A 16,278-nucleotide genomic window follows, 5' to 3' on the forward strand; every position below is an offset into this window, starting at 1 on the left:
GACTCCAGCCTGGGCTACAGAGCAAGACTTTGTCTCAAAAAAAAAAAAAAAGAAAAAAATTTAGAGTGATGAGACAGCCAGGCATGGTGGCTCATGCCTGTAATCCCAGCACTTTGGTTTGGGAGACCAAGATAGGTGGATTGCTTGAGCCCAGGAGTTCGAGACCAGCCTGACCAGTCTCTATAAAAAATACAAAATATAGCTGGGCATGGTGGTGTGTGCCTGTGGTCTCAGCTACTCAGGAGGCTGATGTGGGAGGATCATCTTAGCCCAGGAGGTCGAGGCTGCAGGGAGCTGATTGTACCACTGTGCTCCAGTCTGGGTGACAGAATGAAAACCTGTCTGAAGGAAAAAAAAAAAAAAAAACCAAGGTGATGAGATAGAATGAGACCTCGAGAGTTCAAGCACTGCTGGGGGCTTGTCTAAAGTTCCTAGAGGAGGCAGGGAGGCAGTGCCAGCAGAGCAGGCTGAGCATTGGCCAGGGAGGGAGGAAGATGGACATAAGGGAGGAGCGCTTCCAGGAGAGGAGGTCACATCTGCTCAATGCCGTTGAGAGGTCAAGGAAAATGACTTCTGACAACAGATTATCGGATTTAGCAACTTGGAAGGAATTAGTGACCTTGATAGATTGGTAGAATCAAAAACCAAACTGGAACAGGTTCAAAGGAGGATGGGAGGTGAGGGGAGAGGGTGTGCGTGTAAGCAGCTCTTTTGAGATGTTTTGCTGAAAGCAGGGATAGAAATGGCCTATAGCTTGAGGGGCAAGTAGAAAATAGCCTAACATGAGAAGGTGAGACTGTGGAAGGGGAGAAATCAGTGTAAATCCATTAGCACTATGGCCAAAATCATTCGCAAGGTTTTTGCCGAGGAACTGGGCTCTCCCACTGCCATCCTTAAAAACAGGGCAACATCATAAATAATAATCTAGAGCTCTATTTTCTTTCTACAATGCATAATATGTACACAATAATCTCTGGGCTGAGCTGTTATCCTTTCTGGGTCCCTCTACCACCTTCGGGGTTGTGATGTGAGCAGGAGGGACAGATGCTGTCTCAGGCGGAAAGGTAGCCACACCTTTCCCCAAAAGTATAGGAACTGTTCCAGATCACTTTTTGGCCTCACTCTGGAGGGCCCAGGCTATTTCATTCTAAACCACTTGGCCCATCCTTGTCTAGGAGTCCCTCTGGTTCAGCGTGTGGCTGGAATCCGGCTTTTTGTCTCCCTGATTTGTCTCCCAATCAGAATTTGAACTTTTTTTTTTTAAACTGACAGAGTCTCACTATGTTGCCCAGGCTGGAGTACAGTGGCTGTTTACAGGAGCCATCAGAGGGCACTGCAGCCTCAAAGTCCTAGGTTCAGGGGATCCCCCCGCTTCAGCCTCCTGGGATTATGGGTGCAGGCCCCCATGCCAGGCAGATTTAGAACATTTTGAACAATGGAATGTTTGTAATGCTCAGAGGAGCAAGCACACCTACACAGGCAGCATGGGGTCTCAGTAAATTCTTGCTGCACTCACAGTTGAGGGAAGAGCAGTATAGAGAAACAGGTTTGAGGAGGGAAGAGGAAGAAAGGCCCTAACTCAGCCTGCCAAGTAGTCCTTACAATGGTTAGGAAAGTATTTATTACCCCCATAGCACAGGTAAAGAAACCGCCAGGCTGGGAACAGCGATGCACACCTGTAATCATAGCACTTTGAGAGGCCGAGGCAGGTGGATCACTTGAGCCCAGGAGTTCAAGACCAGCTTGGCCGATGTGGTGAGGCTCCTTCTATACAAAAAAGTATAAACGTTAGCTAAGCATGGTGGCACATGCCTGTGGCTCCAGCTAGAGGCTGAGGTGGGAGGGCTACTTGGGCTCTGGAGGCAGAGGTTGCAGTGAGCAGGGATTGTGCCACTGTACTCCAGCCTGGGCAACAGAGCCAAGACTCTGTCTCAAAAGATCCAAAAAAAAAAACAAAAAAACAAAAAAAACACGAAACTACCTTGCCTGAGGCTCCAAATCTAGTTACTGCTTCCAATCATTTCAGGACTCAGTTGGGAAGAGGTGGTGTTTAAATAGGCTTGGGGGCCCTTGATGCTTGCATCAACTTAATTCTTACCAGAAAACAAAATTCTGCGGCCAGACGAGGTGGCTCAGGCCTGTAATCCCAGCACTTTGGGAGGCTGGCGTGGGCAGATCACCTGAGGTCAGGAGTTCGAGACCAGCTTGGCCAACATGGTGAAACCCCATCTGTACTAAAAATACAAAAATAAGCCAAGCGTGGTGGTGCAGGCCTGTGGTCCCAGCTACTCGGGGTGCACCGTTGAGGCAAGAGAATCGCTTGAACCTGGAAGGCAGAGGTTGCAGTGAGCTATCATACCACTGCATTCCAGCCTGGGCGACAGAACGAGACTCTATATCGGAAAAAGAAAACAGAAAAACGAAATTCTTACTATAAAAGTATTGAAATCACAGAGTTCTGACTTGGACTGCCCCTGCGAGCTACAGATCATGCTGTGGGCTGCCTCCACGGTCTGGTAACTCAAGGGTGACCGGGGTGAGGCACAGTTCCTTCAGAGCTACCTAGCTGAGTGTAAATGGGTTGTTCAAATTGCACTGGGGAGCCGGAGTTGCGTGGGTTTTAATTTAAAGATGTAAGTACAAATCTATGTGCACTGCAGAAAATTCGGAAAAGGTCAAACTGCCTAGCAAGTAAAAAACTGTCATTCCAGCACGTGGGGGGCGACCGCTTCTCTCCTCTTGGGTGTTTTTCTTGGTGGATTTTTTTTGGTGACCCCGACTGGCCTGGACTCCATTCAACGGCACATCGTGTGCAGTAAAACACGGCATGTTTCAGGGCTCCTCACTGCAACACGTGCACCCCCAGGCTGGCGCTCAGCGCTCCCAGTAAAAGCTGCAGCCAGGCGCGGGCCTTTCCTCCTCCCCACCTCGTGACGCTTTGTGCTGCGGCACCAAAGGCCCGTTCCGATCCCCGTGTGCGCGCCCGTGTGCTTCCCAGCAGCCGCCACCAATGCTCCTTTCCAGGAAACAGCCTTCCATTCTCTCTTAGGGCCGATCGTAGCGAGAGCCACGATGCGGGCGACTGGAGCCGGGGTGGGTTGGGGCGGGGGTGGGAATCGGGCCCGACTGCCAGGCACCCGGGCCGCGCCTTCCGCTCTGACCTCATCCGGCCGCCCAGGCACGGGACGCAGCAGCGAATCGCCAGCGCGGGCGGCCGGGAACGCCCAGCACAAATATTTACCGCCGCGCGGAGAGCGAGGGCCCAAGTCCGCCCCGCTCCGCCACTTGGGCCGCCCTGGACGCTTCCCTCCGGACTGCCACCGGGTCGGACGCGGCTGCCGCGGCTCGCGGGCCTTCTCCCCAGCGGCGCGGCCCAACCGCCACCGAACCTTCTGGAAGCGGCGCCCGCCTGGGCCCTCACGCCGCCAGAATCGTACACCCGCGCGAGCTCGCGGCAGCCTTGGCGGCCTGGGAGGCGGGGCTCGGGGTGGGGCCGGCGCGGGGGCGGGATCGGCGCGGGGAGGCCGCGTTCGATTCGCCCCCGGCGCGCAGGCCCCGCCTCGACGGCCCCATCGCTCCACCTCCGCCCTCCCCCTTTATGGCGCGGCCGGGGCTCATTCATTCCTCGCCGGGCCTGCCAGACACCTGCGCCCTTCTGCAGCCGCCCGCCGCATCCGCCTCCGCAGCCCCCAGCATGTCGGGCCCAGACGTCGAGACGCCGTCCGCCATCCAGATCTGCCGGTAAGAGAGGGCCCGCGCGGCGCCAGCAGTGGCCAGGCGCGCCGGTCACCGCCCCCGGCCTGTCCCGCTCGGTCCCCACCCGCCGAGGCCGCCCCCGCCCGCCGATTCCCCGCACGGCCTCCTGCGCCGCCGCCCCGAGCCCCCGCCAGCCCGCGGCCAGGATGCGACTCGCGATGCAGCACAAGCCGCGCGGCCCCCGCCCGCCTCCCGCCGGCTCCTCCCGGCCGCATTTCCAGGGCGGCGGCCGCGCCACGGGTCGTTTAGGCGAGAAAGCCAGGCAGGGATGGGGCGGGCGGAGGTCAGTGCACAGCTCCAGAGCCCGGCGACCGGCGCCCGTGGGCAGCCCCGCCTCGGGCCTCGCCCGAGCATCCCGGAGCCTCAGTCCCGTGGTCCTGCTTAGCCTCCTCGAGGATTCGGGATCGTTACCTCGGCGGTTGTGCTGCGCTAACCAAAGCCCTCAGAGGTGGAGGGGAGGTGCCCAGAGCCGCGTGAACCCCTCGGTGGGTGCCCCTGTGGGAGCAGGTTGCAGAGCTACCGTCTTCAGTGCACTGCTTCGGTTTGGGGGAGGGCAGGTGTTGAAAGGAAGAACAGATAACACTGCTTGCCTCTAACAGTTTACTATCAAGCAAAGGGAATCAGTGGTCTGTTGGGCCTGAAAGCATCTTACACAATAGAGGCAAAGGGTTGTCCTTCTAGGGCATCCCCCCTTCCTCCAGCAGTTACTGAGTAGATAGATGCAAGCCCCCAGAGAAGCTGGAGGCTGGAGATCATGAACAAGCTCATTTCCCATGGGAGGTGGGGAGGGCAGCCTCAAGGTTACTCTGCAGTTCCCTTCGGCAGAATCGGAAGCAGAAGCAGGCTGGCATTTGTGCATGAGCTAAGTGAGGGCAAGGAGTCTAGATTTTCAGCCACTGCACACAGGCACTGTGGCCTGCGACGGGTCCTGTCCTGCTTGATGGACTACCAGGAGTGAGAACTGCTTTCTGTTTTGGTGGTGGGTTCCTCGCATTTGGGGCTTAAGCATCACAGACTGACCTTGGACTCAAGCCAAGTCCAATAGAAGCAAGTTACTTTCCTGTAGATGTTGACATCTCCCGGAAGGCTGGGCATATAACAAGTCCTGGGTCATCGAAGCTCCTTGACCCTCAGTCTCATTTTCTGGCCTGGTCCAGGGCCTCTCCTGACCTCAAGGTCGGTTTTGACTTTTCCAGAGAGGGAACGTCTTTGAGGGGAGCCCTGCCCCTTTGACTTTGGCGTTGTGGCTGTTCTGGTCCCATTGACTCCGGAGGTGGGGAAAGAGGGGCAAAAAAAAAAAAAAAAAAAAAAGAAGTAACTGGAGACAGATGGCCTGCATCAGGTCCCTGCATCAGCTCTGCTGAGTATTGGCTGGGAACCTTGGGCTCCATGGTTTGCAAAGAGCTTATACCTGTCTCATCCCACTTGCTTTGCCCAACTTCCCTGGGAGGTTGATGGTCAGTACTGCCTCCGCTACCTGTGTGGAGGAGGTGGCAGTTTTGGGAGTTGAGGAACTGTGTAAGGTCATCCTGCTCCAGGAGCTCCAGGGACAGCCCCTACCCAAGTCTTCTGACTCCAGATCCAGTGTTCTTCCCACCCCTCTCCTGAATAAAGGAAACCTTGATTTAAATCTTCCCGTGGAAGACTGGCCTTTTATTTACTTCTTCAGGATGATGAATAGCCAGTTTATACGTGTTGTCTTTTTTCACCCAGCTTCTAACAGTTACTAGATTTTTTGTTTTTTTGAGACAGAGTCTCATTCTGTCACCCGGGCTGGAGTGCGGTGGCCAGATCTCAGCTCACTGCAACCCCCGTGTCCCGGGTTCAAGTGATTCTTGGGCCTCAGCCTCCAGAGTAGCTGGGACTACAGGCATGTGCCACCACGCCTGGCTAATTTTTGTGTTTTTAGTAGAGACGGGGTTTCTCTATGTTGGCCGGGCTGGTCTCGAACTCCTGACCTCAGGTGATCCGTGATCTGCCCGCCTTGGCATCCCAAAGTGCTGGGATTACAGACGTGAGCCACCGCACCCGGCTGGAAAAAGTTCTTGTGCCTCAGCCTCCCGAGTAGCTGGGACTACAGGCGTGTGCCACCATGCCTGGCTAATTTTTGTATTTTTAGTGGAGATGGGGTTTCACCGTGTTGGCCAGGCTGGTCTTGAACTCCTGACCTCAGGTGATCCTCCCGCCTCAGCCTCTCAAAGTGCTGGGATTACAGGTGTGAGCCACTGCTCCCAGCCTAGTTACTAGATTTTTGTATAGCTTTAGACACTTCCATACAGTAAGTGTGTGCTTTTTTTTTTTTTTTTTTTTTTTTGAGACAGTCTCACTCTGTCACCCAGACTGGAATGCAATGGCGCGATCTCAGCTCACTGCAACCTCCGCCTCCTGGGTTCAAGTGATTCTCCCACCTCAGCCTCCTGAGTTGCTGGGATTACAGGAACCCGCCATCATGCCTGGCTAATTTTTGTATTTTTAGTAGAGATGGGGTTTCACCACGTTGGCCAGGCTGGTCTTGAATTCCTGACCTCAGGTGATCCGCCCGCCTCGGCCTCCCAAAGTGCTGGGATTACAGGCGTGAGCCACTGTGCCTGGCCCGTGTGTGCTTTTTCTTACCCACCGTAAACCAATTGCATATTGTTTCCTTTTTTTTTTTCTTTTTTTTTTTGGAGGTGGAGTCTCACTCCGTCACCCAGGCTGCTGGAGTGCGGTGACACACTCTCTGCTAACTGCAACCTCTGCCTCCTTAGTTCAAGCGATTCTCCTGCCTTAGCCTCCCGAGTAGCTGGGACTACAGGTGTGCACCACCATGCCCAGCTAATTTTTGTATTTTTAGTAGAGATGAGGTTTCAGCATGTTGGCCAGGCTGGTCTCGAACTCCTGACCTTAGGTGATCTGCCCGTCTCGGCCTCCCAAAGTGCAGAGATTACAGGCATGAGTCACCATGCCTGGCCAGTTGCATATTGTTTCTAAGTGGCTGCCTTGGCCAGACGACTGGTGAGCAGGATGCCTGGCTGCCCCCTGCTCATGAGTGAGTAGGTGAGTCTCAGGTGCAGAGCGTGACTGCCAAAGGAGTAGGTGGGAGTGGTGGTAGGGGTAGGCCTGTGAAGAGAAGGCTGTGGTCACACGGGCTTGACTCAGAAACTGCAGGACACTGGAGAGTGACTGTACTAGGATGGGGAGCCCTTTAAGGACATCTGAGCCGACACCCCGAGTTGAAAGAGGAGCCTCCTGGCCTAGCACAGCCAAGCCCATGAATTTAACAAGGCTTCACTGGACACTGCCAAGAAGCATAGCACCAGGAGGGAAACTGATATGTGGAAAATTTGGCCCCTGCCTTAAGGGGTCACAGTCTAGCAGAGGCAAGGACGTCCAAATCCCCACCATCTTAGAGACAGAATGGTCACACGTTCTCAGTTCAGACACTGTTGAAGGGATAAGGGCTTTTTTTTTGTTTGTTTTGTTTTTTTTTTGAGACAGAGTCTTGCCTTGTCCCCCAGGCTAGATGCCATCTTGACTCACTGCAACCTCCGCCTCCGGGGTTCTAGTGATTCTTCCGCCTCAGCCTCCTGAGTAGCTGGGAATTACACGCACCTGCCACCATGCCCAGCTAATGTTTTTGTATTTTTTCAGTAGAGATGGGGTTTTGCCATGTGGGTCAGGCTGGTTATGAACGGAACAGAATTTTTAATTTCATCAATTTAAATTCAGGTGGGTAGCCACCTGTGGCTGGTGGCTATCTTTTGAGGAGTGCAATATGTAGAGAAATTTGAGTTTACTGGTAGGTCTATGGGGGGCAGGGTGTTCCTAAAGGAAGCTCTGAGGCTTTCTGGGGACTGTAGCCAGCTCTGGAATAACCATGCTGATGGAGGGGGACCTCGGCATGGACACCACCCAGCAGGCAGATAACTTGGCATGCTTTATTTATAGGTAGATGTGTGTGAAATCTACAAGGTTTTTTTGTGTTTTCTTTGCTTGCCGTGCTCTTAGATGCAGATCTACCAGGAAGTTTCCTGAGATTAGGAATTGTGTTGTACCATGTGGTACCATGAATGCCTAGAATAGTGCCTGAGGTCTAGCTGACAGGTCAATAAACAGTAGTTGAGTGGCTATGAATTTCAGTATGTTATGGGGTTAGAATTATTTCCCCCAAGGGAAAAGGCAGAGAGGGGCTCTACCTTTGTCTTTTTTTTTTTTTTTTTTTTTAGATAGAGTCTCACTGTCGCCCAGGCTGGAGTGCAGTGACAGGATCTTGGCTCACTGCAACCTCTGCCTCCCCAGTTTGAGCAATTCTCCTCTCCTCAGCTTCCTGAGTAGCTGGGACTACAGGCGCCCACCACCACACTCAGCTAATTTTTGTATTTTTAGTAGAGACGGGGTTTCACCGTGTTGGCCAGGCTGGTCTCGAACTCCTGACCTTAAGTGATCTGCCCGCCTCAGCCTCTCGAAGTGCTGGAATTACAGGTGTGAGCCACTGCACCAGGCCGGGTTCTGTCTTTGGTTTTATAATGGAATTAATGAAAAGAAGGAACCTGGCCAGGCACAGATCACGCCTGTAATCCCAGCACTTTGGGAGGCCGAGGTGGGTGGATCATGAGGTCAAGAGATAGAGACCTTCCTGGCCAACATGATGAAACCCTGTCTCTACTAAAAATACAAAAATTAGCTGGGTGTGGTGGCGGGTGCCTGTAATTCCAGTTACTTAGGAGGCTGAGGCAGAAGAATCGCTTGAACTTGGGAGGCGGAGGTTGCAGTGAGCCGAGATTGTGCCATTGCACTCCAGTCTGGGTAACAAGAGCGAAACTCCATCTCAAAAAAAAAAAAAAAAGAAAAGAAAAGAGAAAAAAAAGAAAGATAGAGCCAATTTACAGAAGCCACAATCAGAGCTTGTATTCTGGAGCGTTCCGTAAAATGATTTACAGTGCTGACTCTCTTGTTGCTGGGATGTGGGGACCCTGGGTGAAGATGAAGTCTTTTTTTTTTTTTTTTTGAGACGGAGTCTCACTCTGTCCCCCAGGCTGGAATGCAGTAGCTGGATCTCAGCTCACTGCAAGCTCCACCTCCCGGGTTCACGCCATTCTCCTGCCTCAGCCTCCCGAGTAGCTGGGACTACAGGCGCCCGCCACTGCTCCCGGCTAATTTTTGTATTTTTTAGTAGAGACGGGGTTTCACGTGTTAGCCAGGATGGTCTCGATCTCCTGACCTCGTGATCCGCCCGTCTCGGCCTCCCAAAGTGCTGGGATTACAGGCTTGAGCCACCGCGCCCGGCCTGAAGATGCAGTCTTTGTAGCCCAGAGAGCCTGCGCGTGGGGAGGCCTTTGTCCAGCCTCACCCTGTAAGTGGGCCAGTTAGCCTGGCATTGCCCTGGAATTGGTACCTGCAGCTGGCTGGCTCCCCAGTTCTGGTCAGACCAGAAGTGGCTTTCTCCTGTGTGACCCACCTGGTCTGTGGGGCCTGCACCAGGGGGTGACCCCGTAGGCTGTCTTCCCATCCCACCCCTTGGCCTCTTACTGTCAGAGCCCTCCTGTGGACGGGGATCAATGTTGTGCCTCCCCATCCTTGGACCCCTGCATGGGAGTAACTGGAGAAGTCTGTTACAAATAGGGGTTTTCTGCATGTGAATAGAACTTCAGCAGAGAGTCAACAAGATGCAGATTTGAGGAGATAATGGGGAAACTTGAATAGTCCCTTGATAATGAATGATTTTAAGGAATCACTACTTTTTTTTTTTTTTTTTTTTTGAGACGGAGTCTCGCTGTGTCTCCCAGGCTGGAGTGCAGTGGCGTGATCTCGGCTCACTGCAAGCTCCGCCTCCTGGGTTCACGCCATTCTCCCGCCTCAGCCTCCCAAGTAGCTGAGACTACAGGCGCCCGCCACCACGCCCGGCTAGTTTTTTGTATTTTTAGTAGAGACGGGGTTTCACCATGTTAGCCAGGATAGTCTCGATCTCCTGACCTCGTGATCCACCCGCCTCGGCCTCCCAAAGTGCTGGGATTACAGGCTTGAGCCACCGCGCCCGGCCTACTTTTTTTTTTTTTTAAGGTAGGGTAATTGTTTTGTAGTTTGCTTTTTTAAACCGACTTTATTGAGGTATATTTAGAATGCATATACAAGAATATTTGAAACGTACAGTTTGCTGAGTTTTGATGAGTGTGCGCACTGAGTAGTGGCCGGCCCAGTTGTGATGTCGAGTATTTCCAAACTCCCAAAATTCCCCTACTGTTGGCCCCTGGCAAAAAGATCTGCTTTCACTCACTTGCTGTGCCTCTTCTAGAATTTCGTAGACGGAACCGGATCGAGCTCAGTGCTGGGCCTCACTCCTGTGTCCCCGTAGCCCTGTAGTACCCTGTTCCCTGCACACTGCTGTTTCTCTTCACCAGTCAACAAAGACTTGGGTTCTCTGTGAATGAAGGTCACAAATGCAGATTTCAATTCATTTAGCACAGGAACTGAAGTCACTTACTATTTAATGATATTAGGAATTTGGATGATATTTTAGATGGGACCTTTGTTTTGTGGTTTTTATTTTTATTTGAGGCAGGGTCTCGCTTAGTTGCCCAGGCAACGTAAGTGGTGCAGTGGTGCAATCATGGTTCTCTACAGCCCCAACCTCCTGGGCTCAAGGGATTCTCCCACCTCAGCCTCTCGAGTAGTTGGGCCTATGAGTGCACGCCTCCGTGCCTGGCTAATGTTAAAAGAAGTTTTTTTGCGGAGACATGGTCTCACTTTGTTGCCTAGGCGGGTCTGGAACTCCTGGGCTCAGGTGCTCTTCCCACCTTGGCCTCCCAAAGTGCTGAAATTATGGGCATGGGCATGAGTCACCATGCCCCTCCTTTAGGTTTTTTACAAGGAGCTTTTATCTTTGAGAGGAAATGCTGATGTATTTATGATGTTGTACTGGGAAGTCCGGGATTTGCTGCAGAATAACCTGGCATGGGGAACAGGTGGGAGCAGGGACTAGAGGTGCCCTGAGCTGACCGTTTTGGGGCTGCTTGATGGGGACATGGGGGTTTGCTCCCACCTGCCTCTACTCCTGTAAGCATTTGACGTTTACCGCAATGAAGAATAAAAGGAAAACCAGGCTCCTGAGCCTCCACTCCAGAGCTACTGCCTCTAACTCCAGGGGTGGGGAAGGTCAGGGAGGGGTAGGCCCAGGAATCTGCATTTTCCTCAGCCCTCCTGGAGCTTGAGGGCCACTGTCAGAGGAGGACCAGGCACCTGCTGTGTTGTGCGGTGTGTTGGCCTTCCTCGGCTTCCCCACAGCCTTCTAGCCCTCCTGGTGCCTGTGAGCCAAGACCAGGTGGAACTCTTTCTTCTACCTGCCTGAGGGCCAGCCTGAGTGTTGCAAGGTTTAAGATCCTGGAGGTGAGAACCCTTATGAGTGTTGCTTGCGACCCCACCCAGTTCATCCTCTCCTGCAGAGGGGTGGTGGCCCTCTCCTGTCTCTCTGTTTGTGAGTCACAGATTCCTTGGCATCACTGGTCTTTTGTGATCCAGTTCCGGAAGCTGAGCAGGCGGCTTGCTGGGGGAGGGACGGTCCTAGGAGGAGCCGGAGCCTGGTGCTTTCCATCAGGGAGGGATCAGACTGGCTCACTGCTAAGCCGGCCAGGCAGATACAGGCTTGGGCTCTGCCAGGCATCATGCTTGGCACTGGGTAAACAGTTTGCCCACTTGCCGCAGGATGAAGCTGCTTGCCAGGGCTCTCCGGCTCTGTGAGTTTGGGAGGCAGGCATCCTCCAGGAGGCTGGTGGCTGGCCGGGGATGTGTGGGGCCCCGGAGGGGGTGCTGCACTCCCATCCAGGTGGTTGGCCCCAGGGCTGATCTCCTACCTTCTGGAGCCTGCATTACTGGAAGGTAGGATGACGGAATATTTTGTGCCCATGGTGTTCCGCTTGCGAGGCCGACTGGGCAGCCAGGGCCTTGGGCCACATAACTTGGAGGAGTTTGGGAAGGGTAGTAGGGCTGGGTTTTGGATGAGCTGTGTGTTTTGCTGGATTGAAGGTGTCCACTTAAGTGGCCATCCTTAGTGGAGACCTGGCATGTTCCTCCCCTAGGGACCAGTGGAACCCCTGGGATTTGTTGGAGGAGGTGACCTGGCAACCCTGGGCTGTGGGAATCTGGGCCTCTGCGGATCAAGGCTCCTGCGAGCCAGCAGCTGTGCTGGCTCACACCTGGCAGCAGGCATCCGTGCCCTGCTTTGTCCCTAGGCTGGAGGTTGAGCTGTGATTTTAGACCAGAAGGTTGGTGTGGGGCCAGAGGGAGCTGTCCCTGCACGATTGGCTGATCCTAACAGTGCAGTGTTGAGCTACTTACAGATGGCTTTTGTGTACTTTATTTCTCCTAAACTTTACAGAAACTCTGTTGAGTGGACATACATACTGCCCCTTTTGTGCCAGCTTTATTGGGTTATAGTTCATATGCCATACAATTCATTCACTAACATGTACAAGGTAGTAGATTTCAGTTTTATGTTCACAGAGCTGTGGGACCATGACGTCCATCAATTTTGAAAGGGGTGATAAGAGGGTTTTTTGTTCTCCTGACATGGAGCTCCCAAACCCTTGGGACCTCTGTAGTCCTAAGAGTGTCTAGTATGCTAATGAGAGAACTGGTGGCTGGGGGCCCTAGATAGCTTCAGGATGGGAGCTGGTCTCTAGAAAGACCAAGGCAGGATTAGCGGGTTAGCACTTTCAGCCTTACCTTCCTACACCGCAGAAGGTAGTGGCAGACTTTAATTGAATTGTAGGACCCCCACCTAGTGTTGGAGAGTTGGAGAAGCGGGGTTGAAAGAGACGCCCATGTTTGTTATTAAAAGCATGAGTAAAAACAGCTCACCTAGGAATATAATTTTTGGGTCATGTGGTAATTTTGTGGTTATCCTCTTGAGGAATTACCAGACTGTTTCCAAAGTGGCTGCACCATTTCACAGTCCCACCAGCAGTGTAAAAAGGATTCAATTTCCCCATATCCTTGTCAACACTTGTTATTACCCATGTTTTGAATTCTAGCCATGCTAGTAGATGTGCGGTGGTATCTCACTGTGGCTTTGATGTGCATTTCCCTAATGAGAGAAGATGATACTGAGCATCTTTTCATGTGCTTATTGACCACTGTGTATTTTTAGAGAATTGTCTAGTCAAGTCTTTCCTCTATTTTCCATTTGGCTTAACTGTCTTTTTGTTATTGAGTGATGAGAGCTCCTTATATATTCTAGATGCAAGTCCCTTCTCAGATATAATTTTTTAATTAAAAAAATTTTCCAATTCGAAAAAGTTGTCAGCCTGGGTAACATAGCAAGACCTGATCTCTACTAAAAATTAAAAAATTGGGGCTGAGCGCGGTGGCTCACGCCTATAATCCCAGCACTTTGGGAGGCCGAGGTGGGCGGATCACGAGGTCAGGAGATCGAGACCATCCTGGCTGACACGGTGAAACTCCATCTCTAATTAAAAAAATACAAAAAATTAGCCGGGCGTGGTGGCGGGTGCCTGTAGTCCCAGCTACTCGGGAGGCTAAGGCAGAAGAATGGCGTGAACCCGGGAGGTGGAGCTTGCAGTGAGCCAAGATCGCGCCACTGCACTCCAGCCTGGGCGACAGAGCAAGACTCCGTCTCAAAAAAAAAAAAAAATTATTTAGCCAGATGTTGGCCGGGTGCAGTGGCTCACGCCTGTAATCCCAGCACTTTGGGAGGCTGAGGCAGGTGGATCACCAGGTCAGGAGATCGAGACCATCCTGGCTAACATGGTGAAACCCTGTCTCTACTAAAAATACAAAAAATTAGCCAGGCGTGGTGGTGGGTGCCTGTAGTCCCAACTACTCGGGAGGCTGAGGCAGGAGAATGGCGTGAACCCGGGAGGCGGAGCTTGCAGTGAGCCGAGATCGTGCCACCGCACTCCAGCCTGGGCAACAGAGCGAGACTCCGTCTCAAAAAAAAGAAAAAAATTAGCCAGATGTGGGCTGGGTGGGGTGTGCCTGTAGTCTCAGCCACTCAGGAAATTGAGGCAGGAAGATTGCTTGAACCCAGGAAGTTGAGGCTGCAGTGAGCTGATTGCACCACTGCAATCCAACCTGGGTGACAGATCAAGACCTTGTCTGTCAAAAACAAACAAACAAACAAACAAAAAACTGTGTTAAAATACACATAATATATGATTTACCATTAAAAAAATCTGCCGTCTTAGCCAGGCACGGTGGCTCTCACCTGTATTCCCACCACTTTGGGAGGCCAAGTTGGGTGGATCACCCGAGGTCAGGAGTTGGAGACCAGCCTGGCCAACATGGTGAAACCCTGTCTCTACTAAAAATACAAAAATTAGCCGGGTGCGGTGGCTCATGCCTGCAATCGCAGCACTTTGGGAGGCCGAGGTGGGCGAATCACCTGAGGTTGGGAGTTCATGACCAGCCTGACCAACATGGAGAAACCCCATCTACTAAAAATACAAAAAAAAAAAAAAAAAAATTAGCCGGGTGTGGTGGCACATGCCTGTAATCCCAGCTGCTCGGGAGGCTGAGGCAGGAGAATTGCTTGAACCCAAGAGGCGGAGGTTGCGGTGAGCCCAAGATTGCGCCACTGCACTCTAGTCTGGGCAACAAGAGGGAAACTCCGTCTGAAAAAAAAAAAAATTAGCTGGGCGTGGTGGCTCACGCCTGTGATCCCAGCTACTCGGGAGGCTGAGGCAGGAAAATCGCTTGAACCTTGGAGGCAGAGGTTGCAGTGAGCCAAGATTGTGACATTGCATTCCAGTATGGGTGACAAGAGCGAAACTCTGTCCCCCCCCAAAAAAAACTGCCATCTTAACGATATGTGTGTGTATATATATATATATATATATATATATATATATATCGTTAAGATGGCAGGATTTTTTTTTTTTTTTTTTTTGAGACGGAGTCTCGCTCTGTAGCCCAGGCTGGAGTGCAGTGGCCGGATCTCAGCTCACTGCAAGCTCCGCCTCCCGGGTTCACGCCATTCTCCTGCCTCAGCCTCCCGAGTAGCTGGGACTACAGGCGCCCGCCACCTCGCCCGGCTAGTTTTTTGTATTTTTTAGTAGAGACGGGGTTTCACCGTGTTATCCAGGACGGTCTCGATCTCCTGACCTCGTGATCCGCCCGTCTCGGCCTCCCTAAGTGCTGGGATTACAGGCTTGAGCCACCGCGCCCGGCCTTGTTTTGATTTTTAAATTGAGACAGGGTGTTACTCTGTCTCCTGGACCGCATGTGGTGGTGCAGTCTCAGTCACTGAGCCTCTACCTCAAGTGATCATCCTGCCTCAGACACCCGAGTAGCTGCGACTACCGGCACGTGCCATCACACCTGGGTAATTTTTGTAGTTTTTGTAGAGACACGATTTGGCCGTGTTGGCCAGGCTGGTCTCAAACTCCTGAGCTCAAGGGATCCGCCCATCTCGGTCTGTCTCCCAAAGTGCTGGGATTACAGGTGTGAGTCACAGCACCTGGCTACCATATATGTATTTGTAGCCATATTTTCTTGCTCTGTCACCCACTATGTCTCACTATGTTTCCTAGGCTCATTTTAATCATTTTTAAATGTCCAGCTCAGTTTTTTTTTTTTTTTTTGAGATAGAGTCTCCCTCTGTCGCCCAGGCTGGAGTGCAGTGGCGCGATCTGGGCTCACTGCAAGCTCCGCCTCCCGGGTTCATGCCATTCCCCTGCCTCAGCCTCCCTAGTTGGGACTACAGGCGCCTGCCACCACGCCCAGCTAATTTTTGTATTTTTAGTAGAGATGGGGTTTCCCGATGTTGGCCAGGATGGTCTTGACCTCGTGATTCGCCTGCCTTGGCCTCCCAAAGTGCTGGGATTACAGGCGTGAGCCACCGCGCCGGCGAAGTTTTGCACTTTCGCCCGGGCTGGAGTGCAATGGCGCCATCTGGGCTCACTGCAAGCTCCGCCTCCCGGGTTCATGACATTCTCCTGCCTCAGTCTCCCGAGTAGCTGGGACTACAGGTGCCCACCACCACGCCCAGATAATTGTTTGTTTTTGTGTTTTTAGTAGAGACGGGGTTTCACTCTGTTAGCCAGGATGGTCTCAATCTCCTGACCTTATGATCCGCCCGCCTCTGCCTCCCAGAGTGCTGGGATTACAGGCATGAGCCACCGCACCTGGCTCCTTCCCTTCCTTTTGAAGGCTGAATCATGTTCCATTTCATGGATGGACCACATTTTGCTTATCCCATCATCTATGGATGGACACTTGGGTTAATCCCACATTTTAGCTTGTGAATAATGCTGCTATGAACACAGCAGAGACCACGTTTTTAGTTCTTTAGGATATATACCCAGAAGTGGAATTGTTGGATCATATGGCAATTCTATTTTAAATCTTTCAAGAAACGACCATACTGTTTTCCACAGCGGCTATGCCATTTTACATTTCCACCGACAGTGTACATGGGTTCTGGTTTCTTGGCATCTTTGTCAATACTCGTTATTTTCTGTTGTTTTTGATAGTAGCCATCCTAATGGATGTGAAGTGGTGTTTCATTGTGGTTTAGCTTTGCATTTCCCT

General features: G+C 52.2%; 1 protein-coding gene across 2 annotated transcripts in view; it reads left to right on the plus strand.

The window, feature by feature from the left end:
• The first annotated feature begins 3,229 nt into the window (after positions 1–3,229).
• Positions 3,230–16,278, plus strand: part of ACOT7 (acyl-CoA thioesterase 7) — a 135,492-nt gene continuing 122,443 nt past the window's right edge. The window contains exon 1 of one of the 2 annotated variants that reach the window (XM_005544931.4): positions 3,230–3,741. In XM_005544931.4, coding sequence (XP_005544988.1) covers positions 3,599–3,741 — 143 coding nt within the window. In that variant the 5' untranslated portion in view covers positions 3,230–3,598. Of the gene's footprint in view, positions 3,742–11,269; positions 11,608–16,278 lie in introns of those variants that run through there. The other variant, XM_065530507.1, reaches the window with a different exon arrangement.

Source organism: Macaca fascicularis, chromosome 1, assembly GCF_037993035.2.
Source record: "Macaca fascicularis isolate 582-1 chromosome 1, T2T-MFA8v1.1".
NCBI lineage: Eukaryota > Metazoa > Chordata > Mammalia > Primates > Cercopithecidae > Macaca > Macaca fascicularis.